General features: G+C 48.5%; 2 protein-coding genes across 3 annotated transcripts in view; one reads left to right on the forward strand and one right to left on the reverse strand.

Annotated features, from left to right (window-relative positions):
- The window catches only part of LOC149336904 (putative protein kinase C delta type homolog), a 439,118-nt gene that overhangs the window by 221,431 nt on the left and 196,246 nt on the right, over positions 1–21,441 (reverse strand). For both annotated transcript variants that reach the window (XM_089553211.1, XM_089553210.1), the window contains 2 exons: positions 10,998–11,116; positions 6,828–6,888 (listed from right to left, as the gene is read on the reverse strand). In XM_089553211.1, the coding sequence (XP_089409337.1) occupies positions 6,828–6,888; positions 10,998–11,116 (180 nt within the window). The remainder of the gene's footprint in view (positions 1–6,827; positions 6,889–10,997; positions 11,117–21,441) is intronic.
- On the forward strand, positions 1,623–3,962 carry LOC149336909 (uncharacterized). Its single transcript, XM_089553630.1, has 2 exons — positions 1,623–2,312; positions 3,927–3,962. The coding sequence occupies exons 1-2, from the start codon at positions 1,623–1,625 to the stop codon at positions 3,960–3,962; spliced, it is 726 nt and encodes a 241-aa protein (XP_089409756.1).

Here is a 21,441-nt window from a genome sequence, read left to right on the forward strand (position 1 = left end):
AAGCGCCACCACACACACATTTTTTCATCATCGGCGGCATCCTAAGGTGACAGCACGGCGCAGAAATCACGCAACCAAACGCGGTGTGCGCGCCTTCCTCCCTGCATGAGCAGCGGCCGCGCGACAACCCCCTACCTTTGGTAGCATATGCAGTAACTCTACCCCCCCCCCCCCCCCCCCCCCCCCCACTATCAGCGCCACTGGCGGAAGGAGGGTGCGGAGGGGTCACTTTCGACTGGGAAAGGAAGCCACCCTACCACAGGGCTGGCGCAAGGCTCGTCTGACTTTGTATTTGGGACAAGGTGGCCCGGAAGGTAACTTTAGGCGGTCGACTAGGCCGGCCGGGTTTTGTCGCATCGGTTCGATACCTCTGTTTACGCCTTTGCGAAAAAGTGTTTAAAGGTCTTCAGTGCCCGCTGTAAGGAGTCCCCGGACTCCCATGTCCAAACCAGCGCGGCAAGGCTCCGACAAGCACCATCGGAAACACGGAAATTTGATTTAGTTGGTTCATGTTCGAAACATTTACCAGCGCTGCGACAGGGTACAAGGCACAAGAAGGGACGGAAGGACAAGCTCTTGTCCTTGCATCTCTTCTTGTTCCTTGTACCATGTTGCAGCTATGGTAAACGTTTCCACCAGCGGACGGGCTTGTGGAATTATTCATCCTATATTTTAGTGCTTTCTTTTAGGCCAAGGTCTTTGAATATAATTAAATTATTTTAATTGTTACTAGCCAAGGGGGGAAGGTTGCTTACAACTCGGTGAGAAGATTGTTACCGGCCACGGTGGGCAGTTTGTGAAGACGTCACAAGGTCACATGACCTCTCTCAGCCAATCATTGTGGCAGGTAAGCCACCTGCTTTTGCATCACGTGGGTGGACGGACGCAGGTTTTGTTCGAAAACGGGAGCTCGAATGATATTGAGTTATTACGAATGTGAAAAATGCACAGTCGTGACGCTAAATCTTACATTTTCCAGACAAATTATGCATTATATACAAATCATTCAGCCTTACACACCAAGGCCTGAAAATAAAATTTCTATGCCTCATTCGAACCATTGTTCAACGGAACAGACTTGATGGGAATGTGTTTACACGGTGTCACTCAGCTGAAATATTTCAGAAGAGGCTAGAAGTCTGTTTCGTCTAATGGTACCTTAAGCGCCTCTTTTCCCACTTTGTAACAGGCCGCAAAGGCTTAACAGTATTCGAAACAAACAAACAAACAAACAAACAAACAAACAAACAAACAAACAAACAAACAAACAAACAAACAAACAGAAAAACAAACAATCAAACAAGTATTGCACATTGCACTGCACCAATCGAATTAGCGGCATGCGAAAAAAATCATAAGTTTACCCCGTGAGTGTTGTGTCGGTATCTGGGGCGCGACACGTGCGTGTACCGCTGTGTGATAAGATATATCTGTATGTTCTGCGCATGTGCCGGGCTGCTGAGTATATGTATATATGCGTGTCATGTGCTGTACTCGGGGGGAGTTTTCTTTCGAGCTGCCAGTATGCAGCACTGTGAATAAAGCCGTTTCGTCAAGCCTACGCCTGCTTACTGGGAATGCAACAAATTGGCGACGAGGGTGGGACCCAACCCGAACTGAGAATGGCATTCGCAGTGGGCAAGCTACCGGAGTTTGATCCTGACAGCGGCAACTTGGACGTCTTCATCGAGCGCTTCGAGTTGTACTTCACAGGGAATGGAGTGGCCGAGGAGAAGAAACTGCATCTGTTCCTCAGCGCCATAGGAGAAAAAGCGTATGTGACGCTCCGAAGCCTGCTTCTTCCAAAGACGCCCAGCAACTCAACTTACAAGGAAGTCGTGTCGGCTCTGCAGAAGCACTACACTCCGAAGCGGTCTGTGGTGAGCGAAAGATATGATTTTAATCGAAGGAAGCAAGGACCTCAAGAATGTGTCGCGGAATTTGTGGTGAAGCTCAAGCAAGCGGCAGCCTCATGCGACTTCGGCAGCTTCCTGGAACAAGCCCTTCGGGACCGCCTGATTGCTGGTCTACACTCGGAGGCGATACGTTGCCGGCTGTTGGCCATGACCGACACCGAGCTCACCTGGGACCGTGTTTGCAGCGTCGCTACGGCCATGGAAATGGCAGCGAGAGACACAGTGGCAATGATGTCGGAAACCAGTGGGGAGCACGCGTCAAGCGGCAGTGATGTCCTCTGGCAGAGCAAGTCGTCGACGGCGTACAGCTGTCACGCCTCCGACCAACCAAAAAGAAAGGATATGACTCAAAGGACTAAATCGAAATGTCATCGATGCGGTGGGCGGCACGCACCTGTAAGTTGTCCGTTCTTGAACAGTGTTTGTTTCAAATGTCAAAAGAAAGGCCATGTTGCTAAAATGTGCAAAACTAGAGTTGTGCATCAACTATAGAGCAGGAATCGTCGGACAGTGAACTTCTGACCCTTTGCCACACCGACAACCGTGCGGCCAGTCCTGCCATTGTAGTCAGTGTGCAGTTAAATGGGGAAAACGTACCCATGGAGTTGGACACAGGAGCAGCGGTTTCCGTAATGTCGGAGGCAGAGTGCGCGAAGCACTTTCCAAACACCGAGCTCAGGCCAGCAGACGTCGAACTGGTTACGTACAATGGCACGCCTATTGATATCAAGGGGATAATTGATGTTGTAGTGAAGTACTACGATCAGTGTTTTCACTTGCCTCTAGTAATTGTTAAAGAGATGAAAGGCGCCAGAATGCCTACGTTGTTTGGCAGGAACTGGCTGAGTAAAATCAAAATTCGGTGGAATGGAGTGATGCATGTGCAGCCACTGACGAAAGAAATGCCCTTGATGACCTTGACCGAGAAATACCGCGAAGTGTTCGAGCCTGGCTACGGTTCGATAAAAGGGTTCAAGACGAGCATTGTAGTTAAGGAAAATGCGTCCCCTGTATTTGGTAAGGCGCGATCAGTGCCGTATGCGCTGCGAGAACGGGTTGAGCAGGAATTGGCTAATTTGGAAAAAGCTGGAGTCATATATAAGGTGCGCCACAGTGCTTGGGCGACACCACTGGTGATTGTTCCAAAGAAAAATGGTGAGGAGCTTCGGCTGTGCGGTGATTACCGAGTCACGGTAAATACTGCAATTGAGGTTGACCAGTACCCGCTCCCTCTACCAGAGGACATTTTTACAATGTTACAAGGCGGGTCCGTTTTTTCAGTTTTAGATTTGTCGAAGGCGTACTTGCAGCTGGAATTAGACGAGCGAGCGCAAGAACTGCTCACCGTCAATACACACCTCGGCCTTTACCGGTTCCGACGCTTGCCATACGGCGTAGCCTGCGCGCCAGGAGTGTTTCAAGCCGTTATGGACACAGTCCTACACGGGCTGACTGGCACAGCCTGCTACTTAGATGACATTGTCATCCCGGGAAAAGATCAAAAGCAGTGTCATGACCGATTGGAGCAGGTGCTCATACGCCTAAGAGAACATGGCATAAGGGTCAACACTGCGAAATGTAAGCTGTTCCAGCAACGAATACGATATCTGGGCCATGAAATCGACAGAGATGGATTACATCCCACAGCTGATAAAGTAGCAGCCATAAAGAACGCACCAAAACCTGGAAACGTGACCCAGCTAAAGGCTTTTTTGGGCTTGATCAATTTTTATTCAAAATTTTTGCCTAATCTGGCTACAGTTCTCGAACCCCTGCATAACTTGTTGCGCAAAGAAACTGCATGGCACTGGTCGCGTCAATGTGATACTGCCTTTAAGACTTCTAAAGAGATGCTGACTAACGAGCATGTTCTGGAGTTGTACGATGTCAAAAAAGAAATACAACTAACATGTGACGCATCCGAATATGGTCTTGGTGCTGTACTGTCGCACGTCGTGGACGGGAAAGATAAACCAATTGCATTTGCATCCCGGTCACTGTCACCTGCAGAGCGCAAATATGGCCAAATTGAAAAAGAAGCTTTGAGCATTGTTTTTGGTGTGAAACGGTTTCATAACTACCTTTATGGTAGAACATTTAAGGTGTTGACAGACCACCAACCACTAACCGTACTCTTCGACCCGAAAAGAAAAAGCAGTGCTGTGGCAACTGCTAGGGTGCACCGTTGGTTTGTGTTCCTCGCAAACTACAGCTATAAGATAGCGCACAAGCCCGGTACGGAAATTGCCCATGCCGATGCCTTATCTAGACTTCCTTTGCCAGAAACGTCAGAGCACACTGAAGACATTTTTTATTTTTTTACACTTGACGAGCTTCCTTTGACGGCAAAAGACATTGAACGCGAAACAACGCGCAATACGCTGCTAACTGCGGTTCGCGACATGATATGGCATGGTTGGCCAAAATCTGTTTCTCAGGAACTGCAGCCTTTCTGGGCTCGACGTTTCGAACTTTCTATTGAAGCGGGCTGCATTATTTGGACAAACAGAGTAATCATTCCGGAGTGTTTGCGCAGTGTTGTACTAAACTTGCTGCACGAGCAGCACCTTGGAATCACGAAGATGAAAATGGTCGCAAGGTCAATGGTGTGGTGGCCAGGTATCGACGAAGCATTAGAACGAACGGTGCGAACTTGCCACATTTGTCAAAGTGTTCAACCTGCAGCACAATCAGCGCCTTTGGCTCCCTGGAAAGTGTGCGAGCACCCTTGGGAAAGGGTTCATCTCGATTTTGCGGAGAAGGAAGGAAAAATGTTCCTTTTAGCAGTTGATGCCTATAGCAAGTGGTTGGAAGTGAAGGTGTGTACAACGACGACGGCAGCTAAAACCGTTGAAGTTGTAAGATCCATGTTTGCTGCTCATGGTCTACCTGCTGAAGTTGTAACTGATAATGGGCCGCAATTCCGTGCCGCTGAGTTTGAAAACTTCCTGAAAGCAAATGCAGTAAAGCACACTTGCACCCCTCCGTACCACCCACAGTCGAATGGGTCGGCGGAACGGGCTGTACAGACTACCAAGACAGCACTGTTCAAGCAGTTGCTGGAGGACAGAGAAAAGGGAACTACAAGAACCTTGCAGCAGAGAATAGACAACTTCCTATTTTGTTATCGAACAACGCCGCACACCTTCACCGGAAGGACACCGGCTGAATTGTTTTTAAGAAGACAGTTACGAACCAGATTTTCCTTGTTGAGACCAAAACTGTCCAGTGCAATGACAGAGAAAAGCGAAAGGGTGAAACAGGCTGCAGATAAGCGAAGAGCGAAGCCGCGATTCTTTGCGACTGGTGACCGGGTGCTAGTGCGCTCTGTGCGTGGTGATTCGGTGAACTGGCGTCCTGGCAAAATTGTGCGTGTAAAGTCTCCCACTACGTATTTGGTTGTCATTGGAAACAAAGTGCGTTTTGTGCATGCTGATCATTTGCGACATTCCGTTCTTGATGATGAAAAAACAACTGCAAATGAAATATGCCTGCCACACGCATCAGAGGTCGCCTCTCCTCCGATGCCTTCAGCGCAGCCTCAGGTGGCACCCAGTCCACTGGGCCGGTTGCCATCTGAAAATGAACCCATTTCATTAAGAAGGAGCAATCGGGAAAGGCGACCTCCTGAGCGTTGGGGCTATGACCGTTTTTGATCTAGTAGGGGAGGAGGTGTTGTGTCGGTATCTGGGGCGCGACACGTGCGTGTACCGCTGTGTGATAAGATATATCTGTATGTTCTGCGCATGTGCCGGGCTGCTGAGTATATGCGTGTCATGTGCTGTACTCGGGGGGAGTTTTCTTTCGAGCTGCCAGTATGCAGCACTGTGAATAAAGCCGTCTCGTCAAGCCTACGCCTGCTTACTGGGAATGCAACAGTGAGAAAAGCTCAAGTGTTAGAAGGATATCTGTACGCGTTCAATGATTCATTTCGTTTTAGTTCCCATAAAGATCCTGCCAGGTTTGCGGGTTCTGACTGAGTACGGGAAAGGGGAAATGCACAAGGAAGACGTGGTACTAAATATGCGGCGAACCGCATAAAGCTATTGACCATTCAATATATTCGACTACGCCCCAAACAAAACCCCAAGGGCAAACCGGTACCGCCGTTATTCCAGCTCAAACGTTCTGCGCATCAAACGGAAAGGCTGTATAGGTGGAAATTTTGTTTGTTTTAAACCGAAGCTTGACGCACAGCTGTGGTAGCCATAGCAATAAGAAATTTTATTCAGTGTGTGCGTTGACACGCTTAGGAGACTGTAAAGTACTTCGTTATCAGTTAACATCTAAAACGGCTTGCCAATTCCCCAAAAATGAAATTTCATTCTTGTTTTAAACGTCTCTTTTTCCTGATGGAAGCCTGGCATAGCTCTCGAACAAAAGCCCAGAAGAAAAAGAATGGGCAGAATTTCTTTCAATTGCATTCTATTTCGATATATTTGCTTCATACCTGACTAGAGCATGCATTCAATGCTCAGGGGCCCGTTTGAAAATGTTATTATGCGCATAGGAGCAGCTCACTGACAGCAGCTACGGGGATCTGCGTTACATGATGTGACGCGGGCAGGAACCGAGGCACGTACGGTTTCTGGAATCTCTATTTGCTAGTCAATGATTAATTTATAAACGAGCAAATTATTATCAGGTATGCAAGATGTTACAACCATGCACGGCCCGGCATTCTCCGTTCGGGTGAATGATGTTTACCGAGGAGGAAATTTTGCCACAGTTCCTTCGGATAACTTGGAAGGAAGCCAGTATAGACAGCCAGGAAACACACTGCTACACCCGCTAACGACTTGCGAGGGCACAACGCAAATATTTGCGTGTAGCTGCAGCGTCTGCCCTCTCGTTACCGCAGCATGCTGGCGGCTCGTTTAACGAGTTTGTGCGGCAGCCTTTTCGTCGTACCTTCTCCCTCGCGGAAGCGTCGAACCTGGACGTTGAGTTTCCCGCTGGGCCGGAGCTTGAGCTGCAACGAAAATAGCGACGAGGGAACCGTGAGTGAGGGCCCCTCGTAGAACTCGCGGACTGGCAGCGCCATGGCGTGGTCGCATTCAGAACTACGCGACAAGAGTTCAGAATAAGTCTATCTCTCTCACTTCTGTATGAATTACGCTTTTCATATATAGAACAGCAGGGACTGTAGGTACTAGAAGAGTGCTGACGTTAGGGCATCATGGCATATGAAGCGGTGCGACTAGTCAGTTTTATAAGAAACTGAAGAATTCAAGATGGCAGCCATGCTTGAAGATATCTACGCCATATGGGCCCGTATTTTATTTGCTGTTTATTTTCCGTTGTCTAATTCGCGTCCAATTGGTCCTTTGTTATTGGTCACTCATATATACCCGCGGCTTCCTTGCGTATGTTGGAAGCGACCCAGCCATTGAGTGGTTGACTACCGGTCCTCCCCCTTGGCTGGCATTGACTGCATTATGCAGACACTATAGTGAGGTGCATCGTAGCGCCTTGTCAACAACAGGCGACCGGACCAGATCATTGACTTCCATTGACTGCGATATGATGGTTGGGTCGCCAACCACACAATGGGCATGTCACTTCAGACGCAAGGAAGCCGTGGGTATATCTGAGCCACCAATGAGAGAGGACCAAGTGGACGAGAAACGGACAGTGGGACATGAACAGCTTATAGCATGCGGTCCCTGTTTCCTAAATCCACTTGATCACTGGCTGAAGGTAAATTAAATTTAGCATAGGCAGAAGCTGCGTGAAGGGTGTTCAAGAAAATGTCTTTGCTACATTGAAGAGGATTTTAAAGTGACGCTGGGGAGTGTTTGTTCTGGTGCGGTTACCTAACGTGTGGCTTCTATACGTCTTGTCTGTTCCAAACACAACAATTCTGAACAGAAACATTTTTGAACTGGGAAGAGTATGAACACAATTTTTCTTATCGCGAAGTCGATATATTACTGGAAATATGTTCTTTTCCTGAGTGGGAACCCCAAATGAAAACTGCACTTTGATAGAAAAGAACGTGGACAATAAGACGACAGAGATTATACAAGCAGCTTAAAAGACGAGGCCTGGAAATGAAAAATGATTCAGCGTACCCTCCATACTGCTGTAAAAAAAAAAGAAATGGATCACTTGGATGCGATGCGGAGGCAAACGTATGAATCATATTATGTTTTTTTTTCGTACTTTTTAAACTTTGTGTGTTTTGCACTTCCCTGTATTCAAATTTTCTGCCATAAAGGTGATAACCCTTGTAAAGCCGTTTTCGTATTTTTCATTTAAAACCACGCGTAAAACGAATGAAGCGTTTAGTAGAAGCTATACGTCCAGTGAACTATGTTTTTCTCTCCTTTTTGTGCGCGTGTTCTTTTCGCAATTTGATTGTACGCTAGGTGTCCAACTCGGATAATTAGCCTACAGGCCAAAGTCTAACCACACCACTAGATATCACGCCGCTTTTGCGTTGCTGTCCGTTTTGTATCCGGTCTGGTAACGCCGCTTGGCCGGGCTATGACGAGAAGTTGAACAATGTGACTTACCTCAGCTAATTTTGTGAATAACGCCACGAATAGGGCACAGCAAGTGTGCTGGCCCATTCGTGCTTTCTATGTTGACGTGCTTGAACAGCAAAACTGCACACACTTTTGGCTAATTGAAGAAATGTGGCAGGACGGTAAGATGACGAAGCAGCTTTGTGCCTGGTGCTTTGTTCTAGAATTTCGAATTTTTAAAACCAAAACACACGTGAAAGCCGGTTGAGCACCCAGGGTTTGCGACTAGGCAAACCCAAAATGAAAGAATAGTTACCGCGCTTAATAACTAAATCAGTAATAAAACTTTCCTTTACACATTTGTACTCCGTGCCTGCATACGAAAATTAGGCACAGTTGTATTCTAAGCCTACCCCATTCAGTAGAACCCTTCTAAGAAGTTAGTGGTCACATATAATCGCTCCTAGCTTCAAACTTAATCTGCTTATTTACGCATGCAAGGCGTCGAGTACGGGCGCGAAACTTCTAACTGGTGTGACGTAGCTGTCGTGTATGGTATTTCTTTAGTTTCGCAAACAAGAAGTGAAAGGGTACGAGCTATCACCTTCACTGCAGGTTTACGATGTTGACAGACGAAGCGTCGTACGCGAAACCTGTGTTACGCTCATCATTATGACTTTGCATGCAAAATTAAACATGCTGAGTTGGAAATTTGTAAATGAGTATTTGAGAAGCCTGACGTCATGTGAGGGCACTGTACCAAATGGATTGGCCTCAGCGTACAAATGCCGCTAATTTGACAACATTAACAGGAACGCTACCTGTAGGGGCTAAGAAGCTTCCAGATGATTTTACTCACTGTGTCGACTGATGGCAATTATCCTGTCACTTTGCATACGCCTGATTTCAAAACCTGGTAGCAAAAGTAACTTGAGTGCGGTGCTCTTCGGTTGTTTTTGAAAAAATTGTAACACCCCAATTTTTAACAAATTTACACACTTTAGGCGCATTTTGAAGGAAAAAAAGGTAGAAAAATAACCAAGCTAGCTTCGGTCTTTAAAGTCACGAGACGTCGCTTCTGCCAAAGCAGTGGACTGAAGTGGGACTAAGGGCACTGTTTTAAGTAAGTCAGAAAAACTATCGCAATGCGCAGAAATGGGCAGATGGGAAAGACAACGAATAGTATATAAAATTGGTGCATTGCGCTTTGCGGGTACAATCTCAAATCATGTGATGATAATTGTTTTTTTTTTCACGTGGTACTCTTTTGTTACTGACGCCGATAATTTTTTAAACATGTATTAGTCGCAAGACGAAATTTCCGAGGCCTAACAGAGAGCGAAACATGAGGATTACTGTTTAGCGTGTACCAGTAAACGTTAAACAGATTTGTTTTTTTTTTCTTAACGATCAGACGTACATTCTCATTTCTGGCTTGAAGCATGCGTGTCTGCTGCCTGCGGTCGACTCTGAATTAAAATTTCAGTTGTGATTCCAGCCCTGTTCTGTGCTCTGTCATGTGTGTGCCTTTTAAACTTTTTTTGGTTTTTGTAACCCTTTTTAACAAATAATATTGCTCACCATCTCCCCCCATGGCCGCTATGATTGGATTAATGCTCGAAGAAACTAATTTAGGAAACTGAAGAGCATTCCTACTATCTTATTCAATGTAAAAATAAAAGCAGCACCATGCAGCATAGCGCCATTTTGTTAAAGAACAGGTCCGAGTATATACGCCAGTGCAGCGCTTATTTTTCCCATGCGGCTTTCGAAAACGATTTACTGGCTTGGAGTAACAGATAAATCATCAGGTTTGGAATCGCACTGCTTGCTTTATTGTCTGTTTATTCCTGTCGTTTCGTTTAATAATTCCAAACTAAGGCAGTGTCATCAAAGATCTATAACGGACACAGCACGACGTTAAAGGTGAAGTGAAGAGGAATCTGACCTCGTCTTTTTGCCGCGAGTACTCGATCTACACGTTCCGAGCATTCTTAGAAACTTCTACTTATTGCCCTGTGTGGCCGATTTATCTAATTAATTCGAATTGACATCCGGCTCCCACCTTTATTTTTTGAATTCTCCTCGTACGGTGGACGGAGTCGACCAACGCGTGGAGTGCCTTTCAGCCAGCTACGTGAAGGCTTTGCTTTCGCTTTTATTTTGTTTTTTAGGTTTCCGTGAATAAATAGTTTGATTCGCAGATAATATAGCCGCAAAATAAGCCCGCAGAAATAAAAATACGCGCGGACTATTTGCTTCTACGGACTACTACGTATTACTCGACCGATGGCAGAGAGGCAAGCCGCCACGGGACTGGGTGAAAGGCAGTCCACGTGTTGGTCGACTCCGCCCACCGTACTAGGAGAATTAAAAAAAAAAAAAGACGGGAGCCGGACGTAAATCCATTTTAATGAGGGAAATCGGCCACACAGGGCAACAGGTCTAAGTTTCCAAGAATGCTCGGAACGTGCAGATTGAGTTTCCGCGGCAAAAAAAGACGAGTTCAGATTCCTCTTCACTGCATCTTTAAGGATCGCGTGCGAACACCGCTACCACTCCCTAAGTCTAGATTCAAGCGGGAGACTGATATAAGAGAGTTTTGTCGCACCCAGACGTTGACGACGTCCTCTCCGTCTCGGCACTTGTCGGCCAGCACTTGGGCGCTGAGCAGCAGATCGGCCAGATGCCGGTTCGGACGATCCATCACCAGGATGTGCATCAGAGAACCTGGGAGAGAAGAAAAGAAAGAAGAAAGCCACAGCGCAGGTTGCGTGTCAGCCGAGGTATTCACTGTGCCATTCAGCCCGAGGACATCATCATAATCATCATCATCATCATCATTGGAGTGATGTAAGCCCGAGAAATCCCTCTTTCTGTAGCTTTCGGACACAAGTCGCTCGGATAATGTTCTCTTTCGCATCCATTGACAGGCGCCCTGACAATAGATAAATGTAAAATCGCAATGCAATTGAATGCAAGTTATTTTGTAATTTAATTTCTCTCCTACAGATTTCACATTCTCCATACCCATCGCATCGTATTCAGACCGATGAACACCTTGTGGGGGATGGGTGGCTTAATATTTGTTGAAATGCTGTACAATTCCTGTATCAGCTCTAATAATGTGTTCAGGCGACGCATGAGAGCAGTTTGAGGACAGCAGCCGTGGAAAACGTACATCGGACACTGAAATTTCGTAGGTAATCGTATGGGTTTGGCTTCGAGAAAGAGAGCTGTGGATACACTCTCACCGCCTCATGCACCAGAATCTGGAGAAACCATATTCTATGGTCTACATGGTATCCGCTGGCTTAGATGCGTTCTGAAGTGTCCTAAATGAGCGATTTGCGCTTTCATTTGTGCCGGGTGAGAGCAGCTGCCCATGCCGTACACTGTTTTTTAAAGTGTTCAAATGGCACTCTTACAATCTAAAGACCTGTGTTGTATTCAGAAAGCACCTCTGGCCTGCACAGCAGGGGGGAAGAAGGAAAAGTTATCATTGTCTGCTCAGAATATATCCTCGATAAAACGGATTTTTATATTTTATTTATATAAGGCATGAAATACGAAAACCAGACGGACTCATAGCCAAACGGTAGATGGAGTTCCAAGAAAAATTAAGTTACTTTGCGACATACATAACAAATAACTGAACAAATTTTATAACGAAGTAAAAACTTGTTACAGTACAATACAAACTAGATTTATAGTGCATTGTTTAAAGGAAAGAATACACATGTAAATACATAGTAAAACAAATACATCTCAGTGCATGTGAGAGCACCAGAACAGCAACAAACCACACCCTATTCTTGTCCGCGGCCCGGTAAACAAAATCTGGTAGGAAGATGTCACTAGAGTGTATAAAATACCCCGTGTATAAAAAAATACCTGGCCGTTTAGTTTCTAACTACGAAATATTGTGCAAAAGCAGGTTTACGACACCGACGTCGCGTACCTGAAAGTGCGATCGAAAGCTCGTTTCCTTTCTTTTCCTAACTAATGTACAGACGGAAGCTGACGGAGGCGACGACATGCAGTGCACAGCGCGAGAGTGTGCCGTGAGCTTGTTCACATGTATGTTATCGCGACCGAGAGAATTTTGTGTTAATACTTCTCTTCCTTAACTTATCTCTCAAAATTTATTTATTTAATGTTATTACTTATTAAATTATATATTTTTACCCTACTCTCGTTGTTTCCTCGGTTTTCATTTCAATCTGCTCAAAATTCATTAGTTACTTTACCAGATTTCTGAATTTATGTTTGTGAACTGTTTGAGATAAGTCTGGCCAAATTTTTCTTATGTTTGGATCTGCGCAGTCCTCCACCGTGGGCATGAATCATTGCTTCAGAGGCAACACGAACGACAACAACATGAGGATAGAATAGGATAGGATAACTTTACTTAGCTCTAGCACAAGTGCTTTTATGCGGTCAGATGAGTCCATCCGCAACGGTCGGTTGCCCCTATTCCAGGGCTCCGCTGGATGCTGCCGTCAGCTGAGCTCGCCGTATCAAACCGATCTGGTCATCGCGGCAGTCGCTGGAGAGCAGACCCTCCCATTGCTCCACACTGGGGTTTTGTATAACTGGGACGATGTGGACTTTTTGACATGCCCGTGTGATGTGATACAGTGTAGGTTTTTCATGGCACCACGGACAATTGTGTGCGTAAAGTGTGGGGTGAATTTCACTTAGTGTGTTTAGATTTGGATATGACCCCGTTTGAAGTTGTCTCCATGTGACAGCCTCTTCTTTGTTTAAAGATTTGTGTGGTGGTGGGTACCGCATCCAACAACACGAGGCGTGATCGGCTGCGGCGATAGCATATTACAACGAACAATTAAGTAGGACATTGGGATCATACCCTACAGTATCCGTTTTTAGCCTGTAGAGAAGAACTGTGTTGTGCCATATGATGCATTTATGTTGCTTGGACTATTTAGTCTCTGGAAGAGCCGCATGGTGGACCGCCATGTCGAATCTCCGCGGTCGACGAAATCTTTGTTTTGTGAACAATGCGCTTTGGTGCGGGGAGTATATGCTGCCCTGCAAGAGCCGCCTAGCTGACTCTCTTATCTGGATGCATGTGTGTGCCTCCTAGAGTTTCGATGTTTTGGAAGGTAGGATCATGCAGGGGTATGGTGGCCTGGTGTTTTGTGGCGTAAGCATGCTTAGATTTTTCTGTTCAGCACTATTTCCACGCAATAAAGGAAAAAAAACTGCGGCGATAGCATAGTGCTCTCGTGCAGTGGTCTGCGAAGCTGATCTGTTCGCGCTGGCGAGGGTTCGAAGCCAAATCGGGGCAATATTTATTTTATTCCCCGCCATTTCCCGCATCACATGACCAACTTCACAGGCTTCACTATACACAGACATTTTCCAGGTTAGGAGGCTAGTATAGTGCCTTCGTACTAAAACGCACCTTGATGCTTCTTGGCCGAACAATGCACAACGCAACCTGACAAATTTGTGGAGAACAGTGGAATCTGTTTCATTCGTCTGACTCGAACGGTCGCCTTACTTTTCAGTGCCTTTGAGCTAGTTATAGCTTCAAACTCCGTATAGTATAGCTACGAGGAACCATATCAGCACCATATCAGTCTGACAGACATAGCTGTTTGATGTAGTAAACAAACACTTCGTGGGGAGAACAAGTTTAAGTGTGAAATTTCTCCTTTTTGCTTGAATAATTAATACCGATGGATCGAATCATAATCCAATATTAAGCAATAAGACTGGATTAATTCAATAAAATAGAAGTTACAAGCTCTCCCAAAGTCGGCGCCTCTTTCCTTACGATATCTGTTGCCAGTGAGTTATAAAATTTAACCTTTCCGAGCAATGTGCTATGTATTACATGCGGCTTATGAGATCCCAAAAGCACATTTCATTTCCTTACGGAAGTAGGGTAAGCGATTCAATTTACAGGAGGACATAATTTTCATGTTTGAGGTGAACCGCCTACGATTCGAGAAAGATAGTTCCCTCGAATAATTTGGGCAACAGGTCTGCTCGCAATTTGTGAAAATGTAAAATTTCTAAGACCTCGTTGTTCCTGTTTTAAATATACACGTCTGTTGCAAATCAACACTACACCCTGACTTCGCACTCGCTCATAGATATTTATTCGAAGTACCTGTCACTGCATATACGTTCCACACAGTGTCTACGTGCCCTTTGATTTGATAATACACTTCAACAAGCCATTCCGTGTGAATGGTCTCCATCATGCTTGTTCTCAATTGCGACGTTTCGTATACAGAAGTATGCCTTTACTGCTGTCTGATGTGTGCTAAAGCGTAAAACTCTGCTGTGGAAGAGGAGGGCAGAAGAAGGCCTGCTACTTCGCGAGATATTGTTAACTGCCACCATCCGCACATTCGCTAACTTCTGGGATCGCAAAAAAAAAAAAGACCTTTACAGTATTTACAGCACCTAGGACCAATACGGACGAGGTGGCAAAGAACACGACGTCATCAAGAGCACTGCTATTGTGATCAATGTCTAAGCTTTTTACAGCATTCCGGGAGGCGACATTTTGGTCATGCGAAAGATACAAGCTTCATTCTACGCAAAAGCATCTTGCCACTCGGCATGAATTAGCCTCGAAATGTGCTCAGATGAGCCTTCTTGTTTACTCCTCAACTACTGTAGGCATGCTCATACATCTTCCTAAAGCTTTTGGCTTCCATATGCAGGGTGATGAGAGGAGGCGGCGTTGATGGCCACTGAAAGCGGATGTCCTGCTCTATCCTCAGATTTAGGAGGCAGCCAGGGAACCAGAGCAGGGTCGGGGACGTGCAGTTTTCGACTTGATTTCCCCTTTAATTCTCCCCTCCTCTAAGTTATGGACATGTCAGGCTCGCGGCACAGTGCTTAGGGCACGTGGCGAAGCGCCGCTATCAGGGGGCCAGTGAAGTGAGAACCGGGTTACTGAATAATGCAGAATGTCCGAAGCAGGATAGAACTTACGGCCGGCACGGAAGGCATTATGCTGTTGAGATGCATAATGCACAGTGCACGTACGCGCGGGAACTAGACGAGATCATTCGCGTCTCTCGACCTTGTTGGAGAGCTGCAGTTGGGGCATATATCTGTGTGCATGGCCGTGAGCGCATAACATTAACGTGATGCGTGCTCGCGTTCTCACAGGCACGGCTGGGCCCTGCGGTTAAATGTTTGTGGGACGAAAGGTCAAAGCGAAGATAGTAAGAATCGCGGCAGGATGGCGTTGAGCATATCTTCAGCATATCCCGGCCCTAGTCCTCTTCTGCCTCGTATACGTGCGTGTATGATTCATAGTGTCACGTAGTGGTGACTGCAGTCCGGCGAACAGGAAAACAACGAGGATGTTTTCGAAACGGAACTCTTTATTCGGGCTGACTTGCGCCCGCAAAGAACGGAACTACTCGGCGGCGGCGTAGCAACAAGCGTGCTCGGCGGTCGTCGAACAGAATGACCGCCGCTGTCGGCCGTGCTCTTTTTAAAGCTGATAGAGAATCTTCAAGATAAAGCTTTAGAAGTTACTAGAACATTCTGGCGCAAGCTAGAATCAGCTCCGTCCGGATGCGATCAATCGAGACAATTCTAGGCGCGTCTTGCGTCACAAACGAAGCGATAAAGCGGCGCCTTGCAGCCTTGAAGCATGAACAAATAAACACAACAAACAAACGCTACAAAGATTCGCGGCATTACTCTCCTCTCAAAGAAGCATCGACTCGATGCTTTAGAACATAATGCGGCTATCAACAATCAAAAACGGATTGTGCAAAAATAAACACCGAATGTGGAAACACGCCGTCCTTTAGCGTGCATGATATGGCTTTAGGCGTACGACATGGACTACTTCGGGTCGTACGCGGCGTCGCTGGGATGCAGTCATTTGGTCAGGGACGACTTCATAGTCCAATTCACCTAGCCGACGAAGAACCTTGTACGGGCCGAAATAGCGTCGCAAAAACTTTTCGCTCAATCCTGGGCGGCGAATGGGAGTCCAAATCCAGACTCGGTCTCCTGGCTTGCATTCCGCGTTGCGTCTTCGTAGGTTGTAGCGTGTGGCGTCAGTCAGCTGCTGGTCTTTGATCCTTAATCGGGAAAGTCTTCGGGCTTCTTCTGCGCGTTGTAGGTAGGCGGCGACGTCGACGTTGTCTTCCTCGGTAACGTTCGGCAGCATGGCGTCCAGCGTGGTCGTGGCCTCTCTGCCATGGACGAGCCTAAAAGGCGTCATCTGGGTGGTCTCCTGCACTGCAGTGTTGTAAGCGAAGACTACGTAAGACAAGATGACGTCCCAGGTCTTGTGTTCGGCATCGACATACATGGCGAGCATATCGGCGATAGTTTTGTTGAGGCGCTCGGTCAGTCCGTTGGTCTGCGGGTGGTATGCAGTTGTTCTCCGGTGGCTGGTTTGGCTGTATTGAAGGATGGCTTGCGTCAGTTCCGCCGTGAATGCTGTTCCTCTGTCAGTGATGAGCACATCGGGGGCGCCGTGTCGCAGAAGAATGTTCTCCACGAAAAATTTGGCAACTTCTGCTGCTGTTCCGTTCGGTAGGGCTTTTGCCTCGGCGTAGCGGGTCAGGTAGTCGGTCGCTATAAAGATTCACTTATTTCCAGATGTTGATTTCGGGAACGGGCCAAGCAAGTCCATGCCGATCTGCTGAAAAGGCCTTGAGGGGGGTTCAATGGGGTTCAGAAATCCTGCTGGTCGGGTTGGAGGGGTCTTTCGTCGCTGACAATCTCGGCAGGATTTCACATAATGTGCGACATAGGCAGACAGTCGGGGCCAGTAATACTTGTCTTGAATGCGGCGGAGGGTGCGAGAAAACCCGAGATGTCCAGCTGTCGGCTCGTTGTGTGAGGCCTGAAGAACTTCTCCGCGCAGACTTACAGGTACAACAAGGAGGCAGGTTGTCTTGTTCGCTGCAAAGTTCTTCTTCACGAGGACATCGTTCTGTAAACAGAGCGAAGACAATCCTCGCTTGAACGAGGCGGGGGGTGAAGAAACCTTGCCTTCCAAGTATTCGATGTGGCATTTTAGGTCGGGGTCCGAGCGTTGATGTTGTGCAAAAGAGCTGGAGCTGATGGGTCCCAGGAAGGCGTCCTCATCGTCGTCCGGCGGCGGTGCGTCTACAGGGGCTCGTGACAGGCAGTCGGCGTCAGAGTGCTTGCGTCCGGACTTGTAAACGACGGTTACATCAAACTCCTGGAGCCGTAGGCTCCATCGAGCGAGGCGGCCGGAGGGGTCCTTCAAACTGGCTAGCCAGCACAGTGGGTGGTGATCGCTCACCACCTTGAATGGTCGTCCGTATAGGTAGGGGCGGAATTTCGACGTAGCCCAGATGTTGGCAAGGCACTCCTTCTCAGTTGTCGAATAATTAGCTTCGGCTTTGGACAGGGAACGGCTAGCGTACGCGATGACCTTCTCCACTCCGTCAATTTTCTGAGCGAGAACAGCGCCTAGGCCCACACTACTTGCGTCGGTATGAATTTCAGTCTCGGCGTTTTCATCGAAATGCGCGAGGATCGGTGGGGACTGCAAACGACGCTGAAGCTCCTTGAAGGCTTCCACTTGCGGCGCTTCCCATTTAAATGGCACGTCTGCCTTTGTCAGGTGGGTCAGTGGCTCGGCGATGCGCGAAAAGTTCTTCACAAATCGTCGGTAGTACGTGCACAGTCCGAGGAATCTGCGCACAGCTTTCTTATCGGCCGGTGGTGGAAACATTATGATAGCAGTGGTTTTCTGCGGGTCTGGCCGTACTCCCTCCTTGCTAACAATGTGGCGTAGAAACAGTAGCTCTTCATAGGCAAAGTGGCACTTCTCTGCTATCAAGGTTAGCCCGGACGATTTGATTGCGTCTAGTACTGTTCGAAGCCTTTTCAGGTGCTCCTCAAAGTTCGAGGCGAAGACAACGACGTTATCTAAATATACCAGATAAATCTGCCACTTCATGCCTTCCAGCACTGTATCCATCACTCGCTGAAATGTCGCTGGTGCGGAACAGAGACCAAACGGCATCATCTTGAACTCGAAGAGGCCATCAGGAGGGATGAATGCGGTCTTCTCGCGATCTCTCTCGTCGACCTCTATTTGCCAGTAGCCGCTCTTGAGGTCCATCGATGAGAAATACTTAGCGTTGCAGAGCCGGTCCAGTGTGTCGTCGATGCGGGGGAGGGGGTAGACGTCCTTCTTTGTGATGTTGTTCAAGCGGCGGTAATCAACGCAGAATCGAAGTGCACCGTCTTTCTTTCTCACTAGAAGAACAGGTGCCGCCCAGGGGCTCTTTGAAGGCTGAATAACGTCGTCGCGCAGCATTTCCTCCACTTGGTCCCGGATGGCTTGTCGTTCTCGCGGCGACACTCGGTAGGGGCTCTGGCGGAGAGGTCGGGCGTGCTGGTCGGTTATAATGCGATGTTTGGCAATCGGCGTTTGTCGGACCTTCGGCGATGACGAGAAGCACTCGCTGTAGCTTCGAAGCAGATTGCGGATCTGGTCTTGTCTGTTCCGGGGCAGGGCTGGATTTATGTCGAAAGTGGGTGAGTTCTCTTGGTCAGGCGAATCTGCGGATGGGTCGGAGAGGGCGAAGAAGTCTCGTACGTCGGATATTTCGTCGAGGAAATCAATCGTCGTTCCTCTGTTAACGTGCCGGTATTCTTCACTGAAGTTAGTCAGCAGTACTTCGGCTTGTCCTTTGCGGAAATGTGCGATGCCTCTTGCGATGCCGATTCCTCGGTTGAGAAGCAACTGCATGTTCCCCTCGATAATGGCTTCAGTGTCACTCCCTTCCGTGGCGCCTACGGTGATGATAACGCTTGAGCGGAGTGGGACACTCACTTGTTCCTCCAGGAAACTAAGCGCAGCGTGATGTTCCGGAGTTCTCATCGATGGAATGGCCTCGTCCGTGGAAAGTGTGGTCATCTTGGATCGCAGGTCGATGATCGCTTGACGCTCATTAAGGAAATCCATGCCCAAGATCACTTCGCGGGAACATTGCCGTAGCACTACGAAGGTCGCGGGATAGGTATGTCCCTTGAGAGTCACTCGCGCTGTGCATCGTCCTGATGGCATAATGAGGTGCCCTCTGCGGTGCGAATTTGTGGGCCGTCCCAAGCGGTTGTTATTTTCCTCAGTTGTGCAGCGAATGGTCCGCTTATCACCAAATAATCGGCTCCTGTGTCGACTAGAGCGGTGACTATCCGGCCATCGATAACCATTTCTAAGTCGGATGTCCTGGTTGTGGAGTTACACGTCGTCCTCGTCGTCGGGTTACGGCTTCGTCGGGTATGTGAATCGTGGGTGGGGCGTGTGGTCGGAGCTTTTCTTGATGGCGGCGTAGTTTTGAAGGCGCTTTGCGTCGTGGTCGAGGTTGTTGTATGCGTCGTGGGTGTAGTAGGTGCGGCGTCTTCATACGGCGTGGTCGCTGGAGGATCTTCGTCGTTTCCTCGGCAATCAACCTGACCTCCACAGGTTGCTTTGTTTAGTTTCCCCTACGGGGGCTAGGGGACCTTCCTCGGACAGCCGCGGCGTAGCTGCGGCTTGGTGGGCGATGCAAGTCGTGCGGTGTACGGCGACGGGGAGCGGGAAAGACGGCTTGACGACGCGTACTCCCCTCTGTGCAGGTAGTCGTCGATTTCCCGTGGTCGCTGGCCGGGGAATGGTCGTGGGGCGTCGATGACGAAACCACGCAGGCCGATGCGTCTGTACGGGCAGTGACGAAGTACATGACCTGCTTCGCCGCAATGGAAGCACAACGGGCGGTTGTTGGAAGTCCTCCAGGCGTCGCACTTGCTTAGGCTTGGGCGTCGTTCGTAATCTGGGCAGGCGGAGGCAGGGGGACGGCGTTCGGGAACAGCTGGTTCACGTCTTAGAGGCGGACTTCGGCTCCCGCGTTGGGGCTGAGGACTGCGTAGTGCAGCGGCGTAGGTTAATGCTGGAGCTTCAGCAGGAGGCGAAGATGACGGGGTGCCAAGCGCATGCTGCACTTCTTGGCGTACGATTTCCTCAAGGGTCGCTACTTGAGGCTGGTTGGGAGATGGTAGCAGGCGACGCAGCTCTTCCCGTACAATTTCTCGGATAACATCCCGCAGGTTGCCTCCCGAATGCTGTGCCATCCGAGAGGGCAGTCGAGGTCACTTGGGGCTGTCAAGGAAAATGACGCGCTCGTGCTTCCAAGGTACTCTCTATGGCAGCTGCTTCAGTGGTGAATTCCGCGACCGTCTTCGGTGGGTTGCGGGTCAGACCGCCGAAAAGTGCCTCTTTAGCACCACGCATCAAAAGCTCCACCTTTTTCTCCTCCGCCATGTCAGGATCGACTCGTCGAAAAAGGCGCTTCATTTCTTCTACATATGCGGTCACTGACTCGGTCGGGTGTTGGATGCGAGACTGTAGAAGCAGCTGAGCTCTTTCTTTCCTGATGATGTTCGTGAAGGTCTTCAGGAACTCCCGCTTTAATAATTCCCACGTCGCAAGAGAAGCTTCGTTGTTTTCGAACCAGATTCTCGCTTGTCCTTTCAAGGCGAAGAAAACATGGCTCATCTTAGTCTGGTCGTCCCAACTGTTGAACACGGCGACACGCTCAAACTGTTCCAACCATTCCTCGGGATCCTCGCCCGGTGAAGCGTTGAACGTGGGCGGCAGTCGGGGCTGGTGTAAAATAAGGGGGGCTGGTGTCGTAGCCATGGCTGAAGACAAAATTAAGGGGTCCTTCTTCGTTCGCGTGCGGTCCGGTAGCAGTCCGAATTCTGGTGGACACCTCTGGAGACGACGGCTGCTTCGCCCTTCGCCTGCGGGGGGGACGGCTTCTGCGGCTTTCGCAGGATCTTCTTCGAGACGGCTCGGGCTGCTCTGACGGCTCCCAGGAGGTGAGGGCGACAGGGACATCCGTTAGCACCTCCACCAGATGTCACGAAGTGGTGACTGCAGTCCGGCGAACAGGTAAATAACGAGGATGTCTTCGAAACGGAACTCTTTATTCGGGCTGACTTGAGCCCGCAAAGAACTGAATCACTCGGCGGCGGCGTAGCAACAAGCGTGCTCGGCGGTCGTCGAACAG

Source organism: Amblyomma mixtum, chromosome 7 (genome assembly GCF_055824585.1).
Source record: "Amblyomma mixtum isolate Tamu chromosome 7, ASM5582458v1, whole genome shotgun sequence".
Classification (NCBI taxonomy): Eukaryota; Metazoa; Arthropoda; class Arachnida; order Ixodida; family Ixodidae; genus Amblyomma; species Amblyomma mixtum.